We start from the raw sequence: 25,472 nt of genomic DNA, 5'->3' as shown, positions 1-25,472 counted from the left end.
CCCATTAACATTGCCTATCAATATTTATAAATATTCCCCAGGAATATACGAAAAATAAGTCTTTAAATAAACGAAAAACACAATTCCTCAAAATAGCACTGTACCCTCTGGAAAGAACACGGGACCCCCTACAAGAGGGGACCTCACGCCCCAAATTAGGAGCCCATTTTCTTCAAGCTGCAACCTCTCAACAACCCAGCAACTGGGACAAAAAAAAAAAATGGGAAGGAAAAAGAAAAAAACCGGGAAAAAACTTTGCAAGAAGAGAAAGGAACGTGGGAATCAATACCAATCAAGTCTTTTCAACTATATTTTTCCCCCCAACCCTCCCAGACTATATAGTCTGGGACAAGTCGTATATGCACTACGGAAACTGGAGACGTTGTAAAATCAATGTCAAGATAGATAGCACGTGTGCGCGTGCGGAGAGCTCTCTCTCTCTAGCGCTCTCTCCCCTCTCTTTCCTCTCTTTCCTCACCCCCCTCCCCACCCAGTCCTCTCTCTCTCTTCCCTCCATCCTCATCTCTCCCTGGAGGCCAGCTGAAAAGAAAGATGGCGGCGTGGTTGCAGGCGTTCCTCTCCTTCGGTAAGCCGTTTTTCTGTTCTCGTGTTACGCGGTGTTCCGAGCTTCTTTTTCGCAACGTAACTCGTGAGGATTAGCGCGACAGATGTCAGACTCTTTGGAATGAGGGTTTCGCCGCAGGTTTTGGCTGTGTAAATCTGAGTGACGAGCCTCGTAGGAAGGCGGGCAACAATGCATTTTTGTTGTTTGTTTTTGTTTGGGATCGCTTGCTCGAAAGTTTTTTCCCCCTCGAATGTGTCAAGTGGCTATTTATTACTGTATGAAAGCTCTCTGTAATGTCGGTATATCGTCGTGGCTTCAAATGACGAAGGATTTTTATGGAAGTGGGAGTCACAGTGCTACGAGAAGCCTAATTTTGAGAAGGATACGTACGCCTGCAATTGGTGTTACTCGCCGGCTATTTTCTAGCGTGACACAAATCACAGAAGACATGACCAAAAGTCTCATCAGACCCGAAAAAATAACTGTTTTGGCTGGAAATTAAAGCAAATATACTAACTAATACCTGGCATCAATTGAAAAAATATCTAGTATTTAGTCTCACTGTTTATGTATCAGGGATGAAATTGATATGTTGATTGAGCACATTTCACAGCAGCAACTTCGTGAATACTGAATTGTGTATTTTCTTTATTTTATTTATTTTTTCTTAATTTGTGAGTACGGGTTCCAAAGTGTTTTATGTGCCCATGAAACTAGTGAAAAAAAAAAAAACTTTCTCTAAAAAACCATTATATTAGAAACTTGGCATTTTGTCTGAATTTCGATTTTTTTAAAAAAATTATTAAACAATTTGAGCTTAATCACAACTAAACGAAGTTAAATGACAAAAAGCGAATGGGTTAACAAGAGCTGGAGCTCTGATCTTAGCTAAATTTAACTTGATCAAAATTCATTCATGATACAGATTAAAAAGTCACTTATGATATCAACTTAGAACTTGGAAAAATCAATAAAATCTTTACCCAAACCCAGAATGGAATATACAATCCACTTAGCCATGCTATGGAACTTAATGTGAAGTATGTATTTCGTATCCTTAACGATTACTCCTTATGATAATGATAAAACCAGTTAGAAAAAAAATAATTCGTTAGAATTAACAACGAATCACATTCCGCTCAGACTAAATCAGCCTTTACCATCAGCAACCAACGCTGGCAGAACATGTCAATAATTCCGGCAAGATATATTCCCGAGAAAATCAATGATTTCCCCACCAAGTGAACCAGGTCATTCTGTCAAGGGCAAGAAAGAAATTAATTACGTCACCAAATAACTATACAGAGCTATTAATTTATTTCATGAAATGGCACGAGGAATATTTCAAGAACTTGGGCATGCAATCACTGGGGAGCGTAGGCTGCATTCACTTACGTTTTTCCACAAATGTCATTGATTCGGAATTTTCGGATCGTTACGTCTCCCTGCCTTGGGATGTGATAGAGTTGCTGGTTGCCTGTTGTGGCAAATCCTTACATTTCTTTTTTAATTCAATCCTTAAGAAAGCATTTCTTCGTCAGGACATGGAACTTGATCTTTAAGCCTGTTACATAATATATATACTGTATATATATATATATATATATATATATATATATATATATATATATATATATATATATATATATATATATATATATATTGGACATTAGTTGGTACCATTATCAATACTGATTGAGGGGAGGCAAGACCACTACCCAGAATATTTGAGCAAACTTTGTCTCTAACCAATCATCGATTAGGCAATATTTAAGTAAAATTTGTCTCTTAACACTTTTAGTACTTGTTTGAAAACTGACACTAATTGACGACGCCGGAACAGGGGAAAAAATAGCAGAATCAAAATTACGACACCAACACAGTGCTGAGTTCAGTGTGCCAAAATAGATTACCCGCTATCGATGTTTTTCAAAGTCTAGCGATGGGGCTATGGGGGTATCATGGGGTACCCTACAGGGGGTCAGGAAGGTGGAAATGGTTAAGAAAATGCAGGCGATCTTGTTCGATGTGAGTTCAATGTGAAACTTACGTCAAAATTCCTTAGAGATAGTAAGATGTGAAGGTGTTACGTTCCATGAAAAATGAACTAAAATATGCATTTGTAAGTCAAATAAATTCATATAAATGTGGTTTACTTATGTTCGGTTCAAAAATGCGCAAGGCCGTTTGTTCCATTTTTAATGCCTCTTTTTCAGAAATTCATAAATTAAAACAGTATTGATCTTATCCCAAAGTAGGTCATGTTCATTTATTATTTGTACTAGGGCCTTTTTAACTTAGTGTGAATATTCTTGTTTTATATATATATATATATATATATATATATATATATATATATATATATATATATATATATATGTGTGTATGTGTGTGTGTGTGTGTGTGTGTACGTATGTGTCCGTATTTTCCCATAAACGTTCCAACTTTGGTTGCCAAATCTTGGATGAAACCTTTTTACAAAACACTTCCACAGCAATAGCCGTTTTACACACTTACAAAGAAGGCTTACAAGAAGAATGTCGAAACCCCTATACTATATGTGCTACTTATTTTAATCATGCAGGCATTCTCATGCTCCTTCGCTATTATGGCTCTTTGATTCTATTATCTCTTCCAATTTCTATGTTCTCCTCCCCTCCTCCATTCTAACACTTCTGAATTTTGTATCACTCACCAACCCATCGTCCTCCATTCTTTCCACGTGACCGGACCATATCAAGAAACTCAAATCCATCCTTTCAACCACGCTAACCTTTTTGTCATTTCTATGCATCTCCCCAGCCATCGCACGGTCAGTTCTTCTTATGCCACATATGCTGCACACACCACTCAAAATGGCTTCAATCCTTTTTCTTTCTTTTGCATTCAACATCCATACCTCACTTTCATAAAGGGGAGATAGTACAACACCTCACTTCCATAAAGGGGAGATAGTACAACACCTCACTTCCATAAAGGGGAGATAGTACAACACCTCACTTCCATAAAAGGGAGATAGTACAACACCTCACTTCCATAAAGGGGAGATAGTACAACACCTCGCTTCCATAAAGGGAGATAGTACAACACCTCACTTCCATAAAGGGGAGATAGTACAACACCTCACTTCCATAAAGGGAGATAGTACAACACCTCACTTCCATAAAGGGGAGATAGTACAACACCTCACTTCCATAAAAGGGAGATAGTACAACACCTCACTTCCATAAAGGGGAGATAGTACAACACCTCGCTTCCATAAAGGGGAGATAGTACAACACCTCACTTCCATAAAGGGGAGATAGTACAACACCTCACTTCCATAAAAGGGAGATAGTACAACACCTCACTTCCATAAAGGGGAGATAGTACAACACCTCACTTCCATAAAAGGGAGATAGTACAACACCTCACTTCCATAAAGGGGAGATAGTACAACACCTCACTTCCATAAAGGGAGATAGTACAACACCTCATTTCCATAAAGGGGAGATAGTACAACACCTCACTTCCATAAAAGGGAGATAGTACAACACCTCACTTCCATACAGGGGAGATAGTACAACACCTCACTTCCATAAAGGGGAGATAGTACAACCAGGTCCTTCATTTGTGGCTTTGATTCCATAGGCACTCCACTTCTCTTCCCTGTCTTTTGTGTATACCCTGCTGCCTTCCTTACTTTACCCATTCTATGACTCACCTCTTAGCTCATCCTACCATCATCCATTATATTTATTCTCAATTACCTATATACGAATCAGCCACTTCCATTCTTTCATCATACATATCAAGATTCACTGGTTTATTTTCCTGGTTTTAATTTACCCACATAACCTGACTTTTGCTTTCATCAGCTATCACCTTTCTCTTCTTGAGAGCACTTATAAATTGTTCCTTCATTGGTCTCTGCAGTTACTTTCCACCCCCTCCCCAATCACTACTGTATCATTTCAAACTTCAGTTAATTTGCGCTTCATTTATGACTTTTTCCTAAACCTTTCTCTTTTTCCTAAACCTTTCTCTTAGCTTCTGATATGACTACATCCACCATGGCAATGGAAAGCCAAGGGGACAACATACCAGTCTGAGATCTAGTTTTGCTCGAAACCATTCACCCTTCCGACTACATACGCTAGTAAGCATTTCTTTTCATTCATAAAAACTTTTAGTATTTTTTAACAAATGGTCCTTTATACCAAGCATCTTTAACACCCTCCACATTGCCTTTGTGCTGATTCTGCCTCAAGCTTTTTTTCAGACTCATTCAGTCATATGTAAGGCTGGAAGGGTCTTAACATCCAGGTAGTGCAAGGGCACGGGAGAGATAGAGGTGAGTGGTGTAGTGTGTGTCTGGGGTGGGTCTGACTTATTGTTGATGAATATTTTAAGTAGGTGTAACACAATGGAAATTTTCTGTATAGTTGTTTCATCATCGATTAAGCATTTAAGGTACGTGTATGTCAGTGACCATTGGGTGCAAAGTCGTGGAATTTGAACAACAACAAGAGCCTAAGATCAGCCTATCTGGGGAACAGGCTATCTTCAGGAGTAAGAGTTTGAAAGTCGATGAAAACGAAATTCACAAATGTACAAGAAGCAGTAGCAAATGTTAGTTTTGCATCAGTGCCTCAATAAACCGTAAAAACTTAGGTACATGGTTAAATAATTGATGGAAAGTTTGAAAAACTATTTCATCGCATTTTGGTTGATCTATGACTTTTTTTTTTTTATTATGTTAGGAAACTGAAGTGAATCATCCCAGACATACTGCAGGCTTTATTCAAAGGCTTTTTTGTATAATGCATTTTCATGCGTCTAATGAAATTACCCTACGTTTGAATTGTAGACGTTACAGCTGCATTCTGGAGTTATGTGTATATTGCGTTCATGGGTTATATACAATATGGCCGCAAACAAAGGCTCCATTGTTGTGAGCCTTAATTTTTTAGATGTAAGTAAATGCAATATAGGGTTAAGGTTCCATTTTGCCACGAATATAATCTTTTGGTTGTCTTTTGATGTTGAATGTTCAGGAACAAAACTGAATTTCCACTTCAGTGTAGATAGCATTTTATTAAATCATTTATACACATGCCTATGGGTGCATCCACACTAAGTAAAACGTGTCATAGGCATGTCGGCAACTCATCGCATAAATATCACAAACAAGTTGGAAACAAGTCAACAACCGTAAGTGATGAACGAACCATTGGCAAATGCTGGATAATCATATGAAGCTCTAGTCAGAACTGTCAGTGAGTCACTGACTTGTATTCAAACTGTTTGTGATGAGTGTTTTAGACGCGTTTTACTGTATGAGTCATTGATTTATATTCAGCCTGTTTGTGATGTGTGTTTTAGACGCGTTTTGCTGTATGAGTCATTGGCCTGTATTCAACCTGTTTGTGATGTGTGTTTTAGACTCGTTTTACTGTATGAGTCATTGACTCGTATTTAAAGCTGTTTGTAATGTGTGTTTTAGACGTGTTTTATTGTATGAGTCATTGACTTGTATTTACACCTGTTTGTGATGTGTGTTTTAGACGCGATTTACTGTATGAGTCATTGACTTGCATTCAACCTGTTTGTGATGTGCCTTTTGGAATGAGTAATTGACTTGTATTCAGCCTGTTAGTGATGTGCCTTTTGGAATGAGTAATTGACTTGTATTCAGCCTATTTGTGATGTGTGTTTTAGACGCGTTGCCTGTTAGTCATTGATGTATTCAACCTGTTTGTGATGTGTGTTTTAGACGTGTTTGACTGTTGTATTGACTTGTATTCAACCTGTTTGTGATGTGTGTTTTAGACGCGTTTTACTTTGAGTCATTGACTTGTATTCAACCTGTTTGTGATGTGTGTTTTAGACGCGTTTTACTGTATGAGTCATTGACTTGTATTCAACCTGTTTGTGATGTGTGTTTTAGACGCGTTTTACTGTATGAGTCATTGACTTGTATTCAACCTGTTTGTGATGTGTGTTTTAGACGCGTTTTACTGTATGAGTCATTGACTTGTATTCAACCTGTTTGTGATGTGTGTTTTAGATTCAACTTGTTTGTGATGTATGTTTTAGACGCATTTTACTTTTTGAGTCATGGACTTGTATTCAACCTGTTTGTGATGTGTGTTTTCGACGCGTTTTACTGTAGTGTGGACGCACCCTCAATGTTACAGCAGCTCTGTACCTCGTTCACAATTCAGGTCTCCTAAAAACCCTCCGTCCTCCAACAGGCGTGATAACATCAAACGCTGCCGTCGCCACAACCTCAGGAGAGGCGTCTTCGGTAACGGAGCTGAGCCTGTCCCTCTCCTCCATAACAGACTTCCCACAAATCAAACTCTATACCAGCCAGACCCACCTCAGTGATAAAATCAACTTCGAAACAAACGCTCACGACAAAACGGCAAAACAGCAGTACCACAATGACAAAATCCATGCCGATTACTACCAAGACAATGATACTTTCGAAGTCACCGTCTTGCCCACTTCCACCTTCCTGTGGAAGAAAGTGAAGAAGGCGAAGCCAGGGGGCGACGCCAATCTAACGGACGATGGTGACATAGAGGATGAGTTTGGCGTCGGGATGCCAGTTGCAGCTGCTTTGCAAAGTAAGTGTGCTTTGTTATCGTTTTAAAAAAAAGGCCCATGAGTAAAAATGGAAAGCAACAGTATGATTCAGATCTAGGTTTCCAAGCAGTTGCCCAACTAAAACATTTCTGATGCATAATACAGTGTATAAGGGGACTTATACAAAATTTGTATAATTTGTATAATCTGTACTATTGGTATATTGTTATTCCAGGAAGTAAACAGTATCCATACGGAACTATCTAATGATCTGTCTTCATTCAAAGGACCAGTTTATGTCAGTTGTCTGTACATATCCACTGTTTGACCTAGAAACTTGTATTTTCTGTATTATTCATTAAGAAACTGGTGTAAGTCTTGCGTGAACTGCAGAGTCCATCTTGGCTTCACAACATCTCTTGCTATGGTTGAAACTCTCGACTTCTTGATTACCCCAATGTATAGTGTATTTAGAGTTGCCTTAATGAAGACAGCACTTACTGCAGCTGCTTTCCCTTCTTGTTTTAAAAGACGTTTATTGTACATTTTTTATGGTTTCGTATCTATATAAATGCACTTTTTTTTTCATTTCAACAGCTCATTATGAAAGTTGATTATCTTCGAGAGATCTTCATCAGGACTTTTATAAAGAGGCCACTCTTCTTCCACGTGTGTCACATGGTCTGTTCATTACAAGAAAATATTTTTACCTAGGTAAATTGCTCGTCATTGGCTAAAGGTTTAAAACATTATTTTTTGATCTACATTATATTAATGATAATTTGCATTTTGCTCAAACACTAATGACCAATAACCATCTATGTCAAGAGAAAATTTCCTGCCATATCTAAGGAATGCAAATGTCACTAACTAAGTGACACTCCAAACTCTGAGGTCCGGGCCACAGGTTCATAACAGCCTTCATATTACTTCCACCTTTCTGTCTTGGTTAAAGTACAGAGTTACGATTGTTATCATCTGTGATTTTCTTCACATCACAACAATTTCCTTCAGAGGCTTAATTTGTTTGTGCCATTTCTCTCTTGACTCTAGTGCAACAATGGCAACTCAGATACTGGAACAACATACCTCTCTTGCATCTTCTTTCATAGACATTTGAAATTCCAGTCACTTACGACTGTGAAAGCTATGCTTTATTCTTAATGTAAAGTAGGATTTCCCTTGCTAATAACATGCTTCCTGTTGGAATCGTTTGGCATCACATCTCTCTCTCCATTCCATGACTTCGCCCGTCATGGTACGCTTAAGTGATGGACACAGAACTAAGATTTTGTGGAATCACGTCATGGGAGGAATGGGATGTGTTGTAGATTTTTGGGACGTCAAAATTAACTGGAAATGGGCTTTTACATTTTTCTTAAGATGTGTGCTCTCATTCACAAGGGGGTTGGGGGTGGCATCATGAACATCCATGATTGGGCAAAGAAATATCCAAGGTCTACCTGACCGGGTTGCATATCTATCTGCCAGGGAAAGAAAGTGTAGTACAGGGTTCCAAGGAAGTCTTATTGGTTCTTTAACATCAGTGCTATTCCTGGACTGTGATTTGACAAGTGGTAGTATGGCAAGGTTGCTTTGCTCCCTTAACATCACAGCTCTGTAGTCTTCACCTTCACTTTTTTGTGGGTTGCCTTAAATTTCTTTAAAATGATCTTTTGTAAAGAGGTTTTTCTTGCTGTTGTCTTTAACTTGTGCTTCTACGAGAAAACTGTTATTTTCACTTTGAGGATTGATTCGTGCAATGCAAAGATATTATAACTTGCTGATATCAATCACAAAAATATGGGGTTAAAAACCCAGTGATGGCCATCACTGTACTGCTCACCAGACTCTCCCCCTTCTGTGTTTCTGGTTTCCAGTGGTCTTTAGCTGGTATCAATTAATGAATATTTGAAATTCATTAGTTCATGCATGTTCATTACCCATCTCTGAAAACTGCTGAAGTTGGTAAGGCTATCAGTCAACACAACTACATCTCCTCATGCTCTTATGGGAAGCTTGGCATGCGTCATGAATGCTCCTTCAATGACCTTCTCAACTGGGCATACCCTGTCTTTTACCATGGAACTTTCCATATTTATGAATGAATGTTGCACGAATAAAAGTTTAAATCGCAAATGAAAGTTCATATTCTGACTAAAATTTGCTCATATCTCAATTTTCTCTGGTCATGTAAACTGGGATAAATTAATATATAAAATGCCTCACAAAGAATATTTTGAACTAACAAACGAAATGTCTGTTGCTAAGTTACTCAATTATTGCTCATTCCAAAGTTCATGGGATCTTTCTTTTCACACTGGATTTTATAGACAGAAAAAAAAACTCTAAAATACTCGTTGGACAGAAATTTTTCATATTGAAACTCACTTATCTAATAAATGTGATCCAGGGAGGGATTAAAAAGGTATCTTGGGTTAAATTTGGTAACCCTTCCGAGTCTATGGACTGTAAATATCCCTAATTCGACCACACGCAATCAAATTGCTTTTAGAAGGTGATGCAAAATACAAGCTGTCTTGGCATATCCATACTTATGGCATGAAGAATCACGAAGAAAGAATTTAAGACCCTGTTTGTTTCCCTAGCAAGTGGTAATGGACGTACTCGAGATGACGGGACGTACATTGTTGACGATGATGAGGGCACCGCATGTGTTATGGCATATTTCAAATGTCAGGCCACAATCTACTACCCCGACACCAAAGGAACCTACCAAGTGAGCAATGTTCTGAAGTGTCTCTCTCTCTATATAAAATAAATAAATGGGAATTGTCTTGTTTGTGAATTTAGCAACAGTAAATTTAAAAGCGATTCTATAATTCAAGTCATTTTGTGACATGTATTTGGACAATGTCCATGGTTTAGTTTTTCGAATAGCGTGTTGGTTACCTGGATGGACCATGAGATTTTAAAGATGGTGTCTATTCATAAATTTGTCTTTGTTAGAATCACGTTAAACAAATCTAATTTAGAACTGCCTGTAACTTTAGCTGTGCTGTGGGGAGGTAGTGTTGATAACGTAACTATATTGTAAGCTGCAGAAAACATTTCTAAACACCATTACCCACAAATAAAAAAAAAGCCTCTGTACAGTATATCAGAGCAGTAAAACCTGGCAGCAGCAATGACTTAAAGACAGAGAAGTAAAGAACCTTAAGAATAACACATCCCACAAAAGACATAATAGTAACAAAAGCATAATGTTGCCAGAGAAAAGTGGTCTCCCCAGACGACGATTCAGAAGTGTACGGGAGCTGCGACCGTGTGGGACAAGTCTCCGAAGTGAGCGTCAAATGGTCCTCTGTTATCCTGACGCTCCGTTTTGGCCTGGACGACCTGACTGACTCCTGGTTTGTGTCGCGGTTCAGTCTGACTTATGACCTGGGAGGTTCCATGTTTCCTGACAGCGCTGGTGAGTCGGATTCTTTATATTACTGTTTTTATCAATACTGTAAAGTTAGGGCTAAGGTCTAGAAGATCTAGATGAAAAATACATATGTTATTTCAGTTCAACTTTAGTATGACTGAATTTGTTAACTTCGTAAGTGGATGGGTCGAATATGATATTTAATTATAGTGTGTACTAGGGAAGGTTAACGTCTAACAGTACTAGTGGACTAGCTAACGAATCAAAAAGTTCATTCTGACAGCAACTCTCGAACTTAGGAAGATGAATAATCTAAATGTTTAAACATTACTCTTGGGAGTTTGGGTCATATAACAGCAACTTCTTCATTGCTTCTTTCATTTCCTCTTTTTTTTTTTGTTACAAAGCCTTTCATTTTCTCATTCTCCTTGATTTGCCTTCTTTCAAGCCTTTCTGTCATAACCTTAACCTCTATATCTTCCCTCATTCTTCCTTGTCCTTTCCCCCAACTTTCAAAAATTGCTGAGAAAGAGGCTTTGTGTTATTATGGAACTTTAGGAGACGTTGATAGGGGAATGGGAATTAGTTCCCACGTATTATATTCTTTTGGTGACTGGAAGATTTTGCTTTTGGCGGGGTTTCCATTTCTAACGTGCTTATTTTCACTGTACATTGATGAGTCGTTGGGTTTACTTAATAAATGCCCATTTTTGTAACTGGGGTTTGACTACCATGCATTTTAGAATTAGGAACTGAGTCCGTGGGGTTGCCATTTGTCAGAGTTGACAGAGGCATAACGCATTCCTTCTTCTCCACAAGCACTAATAATCCTATGCCTTCCGTCTTTCCCACAATCCAACGCCGGTCTTCAGGCTCGTCAACCATCACGGTGGCCAGCAAGGACGGCCGCAAGTTCTGGCAGACAAACAACGACTACTCCTTCCGATGTCTGCTTCTCCACGACATCAACCTCTCTGACGTCAACAACAACACGGCTACGCTGCACTTCGACGAGGTTCGAGTGCAGGCTTTCTGCGACGACGACTTCTTCAGAAGACGTGAGTTCATTAAAAAAAAAAAGAACCAATTCTTTGGCTTTATGGGTAGAAGAAGCTTCCAGGTTAAGCCTAAAACTCTCCTAGGCCTACGGTTCAGAGAGAGAATGCTTATTCCTTCTGTGTGAATTTGGTATCGATAAGTTAAGGGTGAGTGGGAGTTCTAGTAGAGTTTGGGATTGGTTAAAGCTACTCTCTGGCATTTTCAAATGGTGGCATTTCCTTAAGGGTCAATATATTTCAATATTTACTAGATATGGTGATCTTCGGTTTAAAGGCAGATGGCACTAAGTTTGGGAGGGGACTAGATTACTCAACTATCTTTACTACCACTATCTTACAAGTAACAACCTGTACTGAATTCCAGTGTATGTATGTATGTATGTATGTATATGTCAGATTTTATTGTATCTATTTTTTTCATAATATGACAAGAAATTTTCCAATCATGTCTCCATTTATCTCTCTCTCTCTCTCTCTCTGAATACATACTCTCTATATATATATATATATATATATATATATATATAAATATATATACATATACATATATACACACATACATATACACATATATATATATATATATATATATATATATATATATATATATATATATATATATATATATATATATATATATATAAATCCACGTAAGAAGGTGAGTGAAAACAGGGACTTTGAACAAGTACTTTCATAGTTCATTCTCCATTTTCAAGTGTGAACTTGAAAATGTACAATAAACTACGAAAGTAAATGTTCAAAGCCCCTATTTTCACTCACCTTCTGACGTGGATTTTACGATATTCTCAGGCACGCGTTCATTCGTGCTACGTTGATATATATATATATATATATATATATATATATATATATATATATATATATATATATATATATATATATATATATATATATATATATATATATATATATATATATATATATATATATATATATATATATATATATATATATAATATGATAATCTCCCACAGCTAAACACTGCATTCACCGTGTCCACCGTGACGAGATGGTGCCAGTGACCGTGGGTGCCACACTGGCAGGTTCCACCTTGCTCACCGTAACCGGCTACGGCATCTTCAGGTACTTCAAGATCAAGAAAGTCCAGTACGACACGATGGCATGAGGAGCAAGTAACTACAGCTGTAACTTATTTCATTATCATTATCATTCTTATTTTGAATTCTGGGCAATTTGATTCAAAGTTGAATTTTTCTGTATTTCTGAGGAAACCATTTTATTTTATTTTTTGCTAAGGGTCGGGATGGTGGAACTTGGAAATCTAACTGAGAAAATGAAATAGCATTGAAACAAATCAAGAAAAAGCATAACTGAGGTTCATATTTAGTAATTAGGCTCCATTTTTATGATATCCAAAAGAGCCTGCTGTTTACATAACAGAAACAGTTGCGCTGGAAGTTTGGGGATAACAGATAATTTCATTTAAATAATTCTTAATTGCCTGGGCATCTGTTCTTTAGCACTAAAAAAATGTGTAAATAAGGAAAGACTGATATATAAGATCGTTAATGAAAAAATAAAAGTAAATATGATAAATGAAAAAAATTCTTCAAGAAGTATACATAAAAGTATTAATTTTGTGGTTCAGGTTTTAGTATTGATTACTGTACAACAGAAAAGCAGAAAAAGAACAAATAAATGTATAAATAATAGAAAAGAAAATATAATGGCTACAATACAAAACAAATAAAGAATAAACATAATTAAAACTCCCAATAGAATAAGTGTGAATAACAAAGTCGCGAGTAAAAAAAATAAACTGAAAATATTCAGAGGTGTAAATAATTAACTGAACAAAAAATCAAGCGACTGCTCGTATAAAAATAGGAAAACTATAAGTAGAAAAATAAAGTGATAATAAAAGCTTCAATACAAGATACAGAATAACCCACGTCCCTTAAATAGACAAATGTTAATGCAAGCATTGTTAATTCTGTATAAAAAATATTCATTTCTTTTCATATAAGGAGGCCAATGTTATGGGCAACCCAATGCACTTATCTAGACCAAGCCTTAAGTGAAAGAAGGAATATCTGAAAGGCCACCGAAAATAGATCTATCTTTCGTTAGTCTCGGTATAAGGCTGTATGAGCCGCGGCCCATGAAACTTTAACCACGGCCTGGTGGTGGTCTGGCCTATATCGTTGCCAGACACGCCATTATGGAGAAATTTAACCTTAAATAAAATAAAAACTACTGAGGCTAGAGGGCTGCAATTTGGTATGTTTGATAATTGGAGGGTGGATGATCAACATACCAATTTGCAGCCCACTAGCCTCAGTAGTTTTTAAGATCTGAGGGCGGACAGGAAAAGTGCGGACGGACAGAAAACTGAAAAGTGGGCCTTAACATTAAAGCTGAGAGACTGGACTCTTTTGGGAGAATATTACCGTTATTAATCTATTCAATTTTTTGCACAGATTACCTGGGGATGAATACCTGTACCTGAGCCAGGTAATGCTGAAATAACAAAATAACACGCAGCTTTGAATAACGGAACTAAGTTGTAAGTTTAAATGTAATGTGAAATTCTAAATATTACGTAGTGGCTGAAAACCGAAATGGAAGAATTTAGTGAGGAATTACATTAAATTTTTTTTTTGTAATGAAATGAACGCATAACGCAAAGAAGGGAAAAACTGATAAATGAAAAGAAAAAGTTAACGAAAAAAAGTTAGGCCTAGAAGCACCTCGTAGCTCATCAAACAGAAAAAACACTAACTCTCTAGAATGCATGAAGTCCTACAAAACAGAAAACACTAAAGAAAACTAAATAAAACTAAACAAAACTAAATAAAACTAAGCTTAGAGCTGATGACCTAGCGTAAAATCAGACTGAAATGTAAATACATAGAAGTTTATAGATGAATTTTTAGTCCTAGAAATAAAAAAAAGCACTTGTTAGGAACTATCTGCACAATTTAGATTAAATTTACAAGGCAGATCAAGCAATAGAACGCAAAAGTATTGAAAGCAATAATCACACTAAAGCCTAGTACACAATTTTATATATATATATCATATGATTGGGGTTTTCATTTGACTACGCATATCTTAGCACATATCACCAAAACGTTAAAAAAAAAGAAATTGGGTCCTTGTTTCAAGTGTTCAGTACAAATCGACAGGAAAACAAGAGTCATATCACTCGTATGTTGTTAATTTTAGCTCAATTCCGTGATGCTAATTCGACTGACATCGGCGTTGCGTCCTTTCCTGTCGTGGGCAGACCAGGACAGAAAGCGTGTATGCTCGGACGCTATAAACTTTACTATCTGTTCGATAAAACGTTTTCGATATCAAAGACTCTATGCTGCAACGTTTTCGAAATAAAAAGACTCTACGCTGAAACGTTTCCGAAATCAAAGACTCGACGGTAAAACGTTTTCGAAATCAAAGACTCGACGCTAAAATGTTTTCGAAATCAAAGACTCAACGTTAAAACCTTTTCAAAATCAAAGGTTCGACGCTAAAAGTTTTCTAACTCAAAGACAAAACGTTAGAACGTTTCGAAATCAATTTCAATCGACGATTCATATTTTAATCACCAATAAATGAATCGGCCATTTAGTAACAGAAAGGAATCCACATTTATTTGATTCAGCTGGGGAGGTGTCAGGAACTATTAATTGAGAAGACATATATTTGACTAACAATTAAAGTAAAGGTAGCTTAGTAATACAAAGAGCTAACCATAAAATATGCAGCAAAGAGAGAACTTGCCATGGACAGGAAACAATATGCCGATATTTTAGTTGATACAGCATCGCTAAGGGGTCAGTTTAAATAAATTATTTCAAGTAAGAATTCAGGAAAGACTTGGAGCAATAAAATAAAAAAAAAAGAACGCAAAGAGATGCATGATTAGCATAAGAATGAAATAGCAATAATAGATGATATGCTAGAAAAACAATATTTGATAAAATCTCTAGGAATTTTCGTACTCAACTTTAGCCAGTAATTTATTGATTAGTTGTTCCATTCATAAATTAGTTAGCAAATGGAAATTAGCTTGAGAGCATTCGTAAAATTAAGAGTTACTGAATAAATTGTGGATGGAAAATGCGAATTAGCAATCGGAGGATAACCTGATTTATCGTGAAAATATGATGTGTACAGAAAAAGAAAATAATATAATTTAGCCACAGAAATGAACGATATCAACAGACAAGAGTTTTGAGCCGAAAAAAAAACAGTGATTCTGAGGCGTGATTTCATCAATCCAAAATGCCATGAAACTCGAGTGTCAAAGTTCAGGTTAGCTAATTTTGTAGCTTGAATTCCTTGCTCAAAATGAAAAGAGGAGCAACGCCTTTGTTGACATTCTAGGAAGTGTGGATAATATTCTGATTCCAATCGCGGTCACTGTTCACGATACCAAAAGCAAAACTGATTTGCCTTAATAGTTTTAGCAAAGGCAGATATTAAAATCACGAATGTTTTTTCGTTCGAACAAGCAAGCAAGCATGAAAGCACTCGCTTTATATATTAGCATGCAACTTGTACATAGGCATTACCAAAGCATAAGAAAAGAACCATCCTATAATGGAATTTGAAGACTGACTTCAGATGGCATGCAAAAACCCACAGATTAATTACAGAAGATTGCATGCAGTTTATTGAAGTATCAGTCATAAAAAAATGTTAAAAACATATGGAATGGGTAATTTAATACCCATATTTGGCCCAGAGTTGAATATAACGAGAAAAATCAATCCACTTTAGCACCAATGCATAATCTTTTATATGCAATATGTGTCTTTGCAAAAAAAAAAAAAAAACATCCTGTCTAAAATCCAAAATTTTATTGTATGTTGAATAGGAAACCAGTTGCCTGTTAAGACGATGTTGTTTATTAAAGGATAATGTAGTATTAGGCTGAGTTTAGGTTTGATAAATAATAAAAAAAATTACTTGTATAGAAAAGTAAGCGTTAAATGAATGGCTTTTTCATGGGACCACAAAGCCGTTTCCATGTTAGGCGTTCTCTTGTTGACAAAAAGCAAAATAAATAAGCACTATTAAGTTGTTTTGTGTGTTCATCGTGTTGTAAATGGTGTCAAGATTGTGAGTGTTGTCAAACCACAAGAAAGAGTTCTTTTTGGACACAGGCAAAAGGCAGTTGATAACATTAATATGAGTCTAACCGTCTCAGTTATTTTTCTCCACGTCCGAATAAGTTGAGTGAAACATGTTTTCAAACTAAGGCATAGCCTTGAGATTCACCTAGATTGACATTTACATGCATATAGGCCACATCATGTTTTAATCCATTCTTATTTTTTACCTTGCTAAGACATTTGGTGCCTGTCTGTAAAAAGTGAAGATGTCTGGTCTATTATGTAGTTATACACTTACTCCATGCAATCTCATTTTCGCCACAAATTCTGGTCCTTTACCAAACTGCACTGGAGGATATTCAACACAGTAATTAATAATTGATAATTGATCTCCAACGCTAAATTGTCCTACTTGTTCTTTTTTTATTTTCTAATTCAAATTAAGACACAACTCACTCCCTAGTATGGTCTCAAGCAATCTGCCAGGAACCATTATTTACTGTCGATTGAAACTCGTATCATACTTGTATCAATTTAAGGGAAGAGGATTGTGTCCATGTTTCATGTCATGGAGTTAGAAAAAAATAACTGACTTCACAGTTGAGCCTTCCGTCATTTTAAATAACATTTTCAGATATAAAAAAAATCATTGTTAGTATTCTGTCTAACTTATACTTGTTATGCCAGTCTTCTAGAGTTCTATATACGGTATATATATGTATTAAGATATTAAATACATATCTATCGTATATTTCACGCAGAGTATTGAGAAAAGTGTCCTAATTTTAAGCCTGAATGCAGTGCCTAAATAGAACCGTGAAACAAGTCTTCCATAAGGTGCCGCTTCGTTACCTTGTGATAATCAATCCCCTTCGGTGTGAATAGGATTAAAAACACCTGTACATATTTATGACAGTGAGATATTATCATAGAGCACAAGGATTCACACACAGTCCCCTTTTAGTCCTCGTAGGTTTTTGCTGTAGAATTCATTATTCACCTTCTGGAAACTACAACCAGGTCGGATGTATTTTTTGTCCTTGTTTATTAAAAACTTCATTTTCAAACAAATTAATACTGATTGAATTCAAATTCAACCTCTGGTAACCATAACCAGGTCGTCTGACATATTTTTGTCTTTTTTTTTTTTTTTTTTAGAAAATTCATTTTTTTCTTATTAATATTGATAGAATTCATCTTCCTGGATCAACACCCATGCTATCCGATATATTTCTGCCATCTTTTAAATTGTAAAATGATTTTTTTTAATAAGATTGAGAGACTTCACCTTTTGGAAACCACAACCAGGAGGTCTGATATATATATATATATATATATATATATATATATATATATATATATATATATATATATATTATATATATATATATATATATATATATATATATATATATATATATTTGTTTTTATATTCAAAATTCATTTGTTCTTTCTATTAATGTTAAAACACCGTGCTCAATTATTTTCACCAACATTATTCTTTCTTAACTGTTTATGAACATAAACAGCAGTCAAGTGATTTACTGGATTATTTCAACTAATTTATTTGGTTCCTGCTGTGAGATGAAACTTCCTTCTGTCGATCTCTTCATAAACTGATTTAATTTTTGTTCATTACTGAAACATTCGATTACTTTCATCAACATTCTTTCATAATTCTCATGAACATGAATAGCAGTCAAGTGACTTCACAAGTTACATTTAACCTGGATGTTATGAAATATTCAAACACACACGCACGTTAATGATGTTCTGAAATATATTATGTTTTGATTACTTTGTATCGTTATCTTAGAAAATTATTTACTCAAAATGATTCGCATGACGCTTTACAGCACGGCCAAACCATTGTAATAAGGGATTTGTGGATACTGCACACCCAGTTACATATTAAATTTGATTTTCATTGTGCTATTAAATTCTCGGGTCACAGCTAAACTGATGTTGTTTATCCGTAAGGAGGCTACAGTTTCTGGCTCTCTGCAGTCAACGTGCATGTTGTTACAGTGAAACATTGTACAGTGAAAACATCTCTATCACAGTCATCATTCGACAAGATGCTCGTTTAGTGACCTTGATCTAATGTTTTTTAGGATCTAAACGCTTCGTACAGGCAATAACTGAAATTATTTCCAAATTTACACTATCTAAATGCAAAGAGAACACATAAATTGAAAGTCTGGTGACTGCAAAGCCTCAAAAGATTTTGATCTAACGATATATTCCCCCGGAAAATTAATGATAAAGTTACCAGGTTTTCTAGGGGAAAATTAAAATTAATGATAAAATTACTTATGATAAAGTTACCAGGTTTTCTAGGGGAAAATAAAAATTAATGATAAAATTACCAGGTTTTCTGGGAGAAAATGAAGTTGGTTTGAGACGACATAATTTCAAGCAGATTTTCCACTTACGGAAATATCTGCCTGAAGCATTAACAAGATACATTAATTAATACTTTGTAAATACTTTAGATAATACGTTTGATAGGATTATGATAGTCATTTGATTTGAACCATCAAAAACGACAAATTTTTATATACACCAGCCTTCAAGGTCACTCAAAGAGCAGTCTTCAGAAAGATGAACAAATGACAGCTGTAACGAAATTCCATACTTTTCTTAAGACAAATTTTGTAAATCTACTGCATTGTATCTTCCTGTATTATGTCTTCCTAAATACAGTGTGCATATCATATGATGTATTTGTTGTAGACATTTGTTAAAAATGTTGATTAAAATACGTTACTGGCTCAGGGTCAGTGCGATTGCCCGATTCTTTGGCAGTTCAACACTCATGATTTTTTTTTTGTTTTATGCTTTTAAGTTTTGGTGTTCATCTTTGTTCTAAAGTTTGATAACTTGATAGAAAAATCATGTTTATATTTACTGTTCCTTTCAGTGTCATATTTTATCCCTGCTGCGATTTTTGACTTGCAGACACACAAACATACACACACATATATATGTGTGTCTATATACATACTTACACACACGCATATATATTATATATATACAGTTCATTTATATATGTGAGTATATATATATATATATATATATATATATATATATATATATATATATATATATATATATATATATATATATATATATACATGCATACACACACAGACACACATATATACTGTATATATACACATACATATCTAAAATGTTCCACAGTAAAATACCCATCGCGCAAGCAAATAAAACGCGGAAAACTATTATCTAATCCATTAATGAAACTTTAGCATTAATTCTAAATATCATTAGTTTTTTCCTCATCAATAAAATATACAATTTCGCTTTGCCTTCACTACTTAAATTCAAAATGAAAATACCAAACAAGGTTTAGTTAATTTAACATGTACACAGATACACTTATAACCAAAGGGACATGTTACTTTGTTTCTGTTACTAAACCACAATCACCCAAAGTTAACAAAATTGACAAAGTTCCTCAATTATCACTAACCACATCATATGCCTAATTCTAAAATTTAAATAAAAACAATTCAAAAACAGAAGGAGGAGACTATGAATAATGTAAATCCTCAATCAACAGAAAACTGGGATTTGATACCTGGTCGAAACATGTCACTTAAACATTTAGAAAACGAGACGAAACCAGTTTAAAACATATCTGGTACTTACCTGTCCGCCACGTATTCATTCTCAGCTCCGTGGAACAGACAAATCTGTGAAATAGAGAGTAAAAAACACCTTTACAAATGATTATGTTTTTCCTTAAGTCAATCAAGCAAACATTACATTTACAGTTTTCGTGTGATTCATCCTTCAGTTCCTGCCATTATGTTAAAACATGTTTTTTTTTTTTTAGAAGAATCCAATTCACAGCAATAAAAAGTTATGGAAAACCCTTAGAAATTGTGTAATTATGATTTAGTTCTGAGTGATTGCTACTGCAATAAATAGTGATAGAAAAATAAGGTGTCTTTATTTTTCCCTTAATATTATAAGATTTCATACTAAAGGGTTCTTTCATTTCACTGTTGGACATCACATTATAAGTTATTTGGGTGAAATTAAAAAAGTGATTTGTGTCAAAAGGAAAGAAAGACCACGGAAAAAGAACAGCTGTTATGGAAAATCTCTCTCTCTCTCTCTCTCTCTCTCTCTCTCTCTCTCTCTCTCTCTCTCTCTCTCTCTCTCTCTTCATTATCGTTAAATTTTGCTTATTAAATCCATAGCAGGAGAGAGAACGGTTCCCTGAAAGATAACCTCATACACACACACACACACACACAAAGGTGGTGTTGATGCAATACCCAAAACTAATTCAACATAAACAGACGATTCAGATAGCAATAATGAAATGCACGTCTACTGGTGGTGAGGGTAAGGGGTTGAAGTCATGAAACAGGGATTTTGGTTAACCGGGACCCAGACCCTTTGAAAAGATTTTGAAAAGCCATTACTGCAGGGATTACTCCTTGAAGAGATCAACCAATCTGGGTGGTGTAGGCCTATATTGGAATTGCCTAAAAAGATCTTAGGTGTGGGTGCTTGAATTAGATGGACTCATGGCAGGAATTCAAGTGCTTGAAGTAGGAGGCACAGTTATGAGCGTCATAAGGACACCGGGGAAAAAGCAAAACTGACATAAAATTTGGAGTCTGATAATCCAGAAGTCTTGTGACAGTTGCACTTTTATTCAGAAGTCACAATTTCCACTTACGGAAAAAGGGGGTTAGAAATCAAGCTGATATACATAAAAACATCTGATAAAATTTGGTATCCATCAGGTGAAATTCTGGAGGAAAGGCAAGTGATCGGATTATTTAAGAGCTAAATGGTAAAGGAAGCACTTCTTGTTAGATGCTATTTGCCGGATGATGTCACTACTAGGAAGAATCCCCAACCCAGTTAATCTTTGTGTCCTCCCCCACCCCCACCCCGACACCCACCATATTCAAGAAATGAGGTCTTTTACATCCACCATATTCAGGAAATGGGGTCCTTTTTATATAAAGTAAGTCGATAAATGTTAGAAGTAAGCATAACAGATACTGCTGTTTCCCATAAGAGCAGAGAAGATGTCATTCTCACGGCATTTTGGCAATGTAAAAGCAAAAAGTAGAACGTTATTGTGCAAAAGTTTTGTGAAAGTCTACAGGTATGCGTGCATTTACCACGAGAGGTGAATTAATATCGATCTTCAAAATCTAGCGAGGTCACAGAGGTCAAGTCTCTCCTTTCCTTGGGCTAAGGGCATGCCTCCTGGAATGAAATTGCATGCCCCAAGCTCAACGACGCAAGGGGATTGTCACGCACACCAGTAGGTTGGTTCCGTTCAGTTGAACAAAAATGCCAGCATACTCTCACATATGTCCCGGAGTTTTACCTATTGCAGTATCTTTTCCAATCTGATTTCCAAAGCCATTCAAGTTCCTTGTTCCAATAATCCTGAATAAAACTGGGTGTCAAGTCTTCAGTAGTTCAAGAAGGCTTAAAAATGCATAACACCGCGGAGTAGGTTGCATTGACGTATGTCTAGAATACTGAATTTAGGCCAAAGGCCAAATGCTGGGACCTGTGAAGTCATTCAGCGCTGAAAGGGAAATTGACAGTAAGAACGGTTGAAAGGTGTAACAGGAGGAAAACCTCGCAGTTGCACTGAGAAAGAACTGTTTGAGGGGGTGGAAAGTCAGATGGAAGAAAAAGAATATGAACGGAGGTATAGTAAAAGGAATGAAAGAAGTTGCACCTAGGGACCTAAAGGACGCTACAAAGACCCGTGAGTGATGCCTACAGTGCACCGCGTGAGGTGCACCGATGGCCCTCTCCCCCCTCCCCCCAACGGATGCATTGACGTATGCGCAGTCTATTTTAATTTGGTTATTCAGCTACTGCTATGAGTCCTATCAATGCTAGGTCAAATTCTCCCTAAATCTGGCGAAACTACTGATTAAGTTACAGTCAAACTTCCTTACAAATCAGCTTTTCAGATTTCGATTAATTTGCCGTCAGTTTTGTTTTCTCGGGCATAGAGTAACCTCTTATTTTGGTGTTGAAGACTGGAAAAGCCTTTCGTCATGTTATTTTCCAGGTAGTGTTCATTTTCTTCCATATTCATAATTTCTTGTGAACGACTGCTTTAGGAACGAAGACATGAGCAATTTATCGATAATAATCAAGAGATTCTTTGTTCTTTTCTTCAGTGCCTCGTAAAATTCTTAGATAAAACAACCACTAAGCAGTACTGGTAAGTTAAAGAAAAAAAACAAACATGGCTTGAGAATGAAATGCAATAGAAAAGAGCCCAATTTAAATAATACTACTTGTTCATGCACCCAATTTAAAGTATCATTCAAATCATTCAATAATACTGCACCTAAAGAAATGTTACTGTCTATAGCCCTGTGAAGCTAACATTTCAGAAACAGTAACACGAATTGATGTTGAGTATCATATCTTATCTTATCTTAGAGCAAAATTAAAGTTTACATGAACATTTGTGCAGATGTTGCGCAAACTAAGGATCCAGTCTTGGCAGGAAACTTCGTTCCAGGATACAAAATCCTAGCCCAGGAACCCCATTACCAGTGTGGAAGCTCGCCAGTTAATATAATGATGGTATCAGTAATTTTAAGCCAAACTAAAATTCATCACACTTATTTTCCATTTATAATATGGAATACGACAGTATTGCAATACGATAGTGTTGCAAACAACCGTTTTCTACAAGAAAATGATAAAGAAAATGGAACCATTCCCGGTGATTCGGGCTATAACTATCCTATTACAGGCAAGATTTAAAGTATACCGGAAATACGTTTATTTCCCTTACCAGACTCCCAGCATGCTAGATTATTTCAGCAATAAAGACGCTTTGAGGCAAGTCTAGTAAAACTAAACGCTAAAGCTAAAACTAAAAGCTAAAGCTACTACTTAGCTGACATATACAACCTGAATAGTGACAGTAGAATGAACAGGAAAATTCCAATGATAAATTAAGTCAGTATTCGTATTCATAATATGAGAATATGGAGAATGTCATGCCATTTACTGCCCTTTTAATGACACTTAATGAATGCAATAGAACGTTGGTTAGATAGCTGAACAGGTTTGGTTAGAAGATCAAACAAAATATGGTTATTACAAGTTAAGAAAAATACTATCGTCGTGAAAGGCTTCGTCTTCTACACACACACACACACACACACACACACACACACACACACACACACACACACACACACACACACACACACACAGTACGTTAAAATAAATATTAGATTTCCACATTCAGAAATGAGTTATGTGTCAGGTTTTTATACATATAAATAATCACTAGTTATGGTGCCGATATATTTGGTGGAATCTAAAGTAGCACTAAATGATCTTTGCCCTTTTCCTAAATACACAATGAGACTCCCAGCCGGGCAACAAGGAGATTCACGAGCTATGTTTCTAATGTTTTACTACTCCGTCCTCCTTGGCATATATTTTCTTTTATCCTACTAGACTAATATGAAGTAAATACTTTCACTGTTCCACCAACCAAACTGTAGTTCATTTTACCATCTTCCTGGTATTCATTGATGTTTGTTTCGTGTTAATGTTTACGTCTTAAATTCTTCTCGTCTAAACTACTATCTGGCAATGGCTTGGGGTTCTAATGCGCGGCGTTCCAAGCCAGGGTAGTGCCTGGTGAAGGGTTTTGAACCTTCTAGTAGGGAAAATGGTCCATAATTTGTGAATGAGCCTCTCGCGCCTGCGCACTAGAAGTTAGGAGGTACCCATATCAGGTCATTCTGTTTACTGATGGCTGCTCCGTGGTGATAGTAAGCTGAATTAAGAATTGCCAACGACTTGGGAGATATATATATATATATATATATATATATATATATATATATATATATATATATATATATGTATATGTGTGTTATATATATATATATATATATATATATATATATATATATATATATATATATATATATATATATATATATATATATATATATATATATATATATATATATATATATGTACATATATATTTAGTGTGCGAGTGTATGTATTTGTGTAAGTTTGTTTATACACACGCACAGAAACCCATAAGTGAAATTCAGCGACTCGCGAATCTACATCCAAATGTAAACGCAAACATAAAACATTTATATATATGGAGATGATTTTTTCCTACCCTTATTTCTTTTACAAATGAGTAACAATTCTTCACCTTCGCTCTGGGAACGGACCCGACTTTGAAGTCGCTGCGAGAGAGGTTTCCGCCCTTTGGGGGTCTCAGGGCAAAAAAGGGGGAATTAAACGAGAGAGAGAGAGAGAGAGAGAGAGAGAGAGAGAGAGAGAGAGAGAGAGAGAGAGAGAGAGATAAAACTTGACGTGACTTGCAGTAAAATTATGTACGTAAATAGTTATATATAAATGGAGTAAATATGTAAAAATTATCGGTAATGGAGAGAGAGAGAGAGAGAGAGAGAGAGAGAGAGAGAGAGAGAGAGAGAGAGAGAGAGAGAGAGAGATGTAGTGATATAAAAATTAACGTGACTTGTAGTAAAATTATGTACGTAAATAGTTATATATAATTGAGTAAATGTGTAAAAAATAACAGTAATGAGAGAGAGAGAGAGAGAGAGAGAGAGAGAGAGAGAGAGAGAGAGAGAGAGAGAGAGAGAGATGTAGTGATATAAAAATGTGACTTGCAGTAAAATTATGTATGTGAAAATAGTAATACAAATTGATTTAATAAGCAAAATTTAACGATAATG

The 25,472-nt window shown here is 35.9% G+C and overlaps 1 protein-coding gene across 1 annotated transcript; it reads left to right on the top strand.

Moving 5' to 3' along the window:
• Nucleotides 1–518: 518 nt before the first annotated feature.
• Nucleotides 519–13,388, top strand: LOC136851940 (lysosome-associated membrane glycoprotein 1). Its single transcript, XM_067126303.1, has 6 exons — nt 519–586; nt 6,802–7,179; nt 9,748–9,878; nt 10,373–10,574; nt 11,402–11,587; nt 12,583–13,388. The coding sequence occupies exons 1-6, from the start codon at nt 553–555 to the stop codon at nt 12,732–12,734; spliced, it is 1,083 nt and encodes a 360-aa protein (XP_066982404.1). The 5' UTR covers nt 519–552; the 3' UTR covers nt 12,735–13,388.
• The last annotated feature ends 12,084 nt before the right edge of the window (nt 13,389–25,472 follow it).

The sequence above is a fragment of the Macrobrachium rosenbergii genome, chromosome 24 (genome assembly GCF_040412425.1).
Source record: "Macrobrachium rosenbergii isolate ZJJX-2024 chromosome 24, ASM4041242v1, whole genome shotgun sequence".
Classification (NCBI taxonomy): Eukaryota; Metazoa; Arthropoda; class Malacostraca; order Decapoda; family Palaemonidae; genus Macrobrachium; species Macrobrachium rosenbergii.
This window is presented reverse-complemented; position numbering and strand designations above follow the sequence as displayed.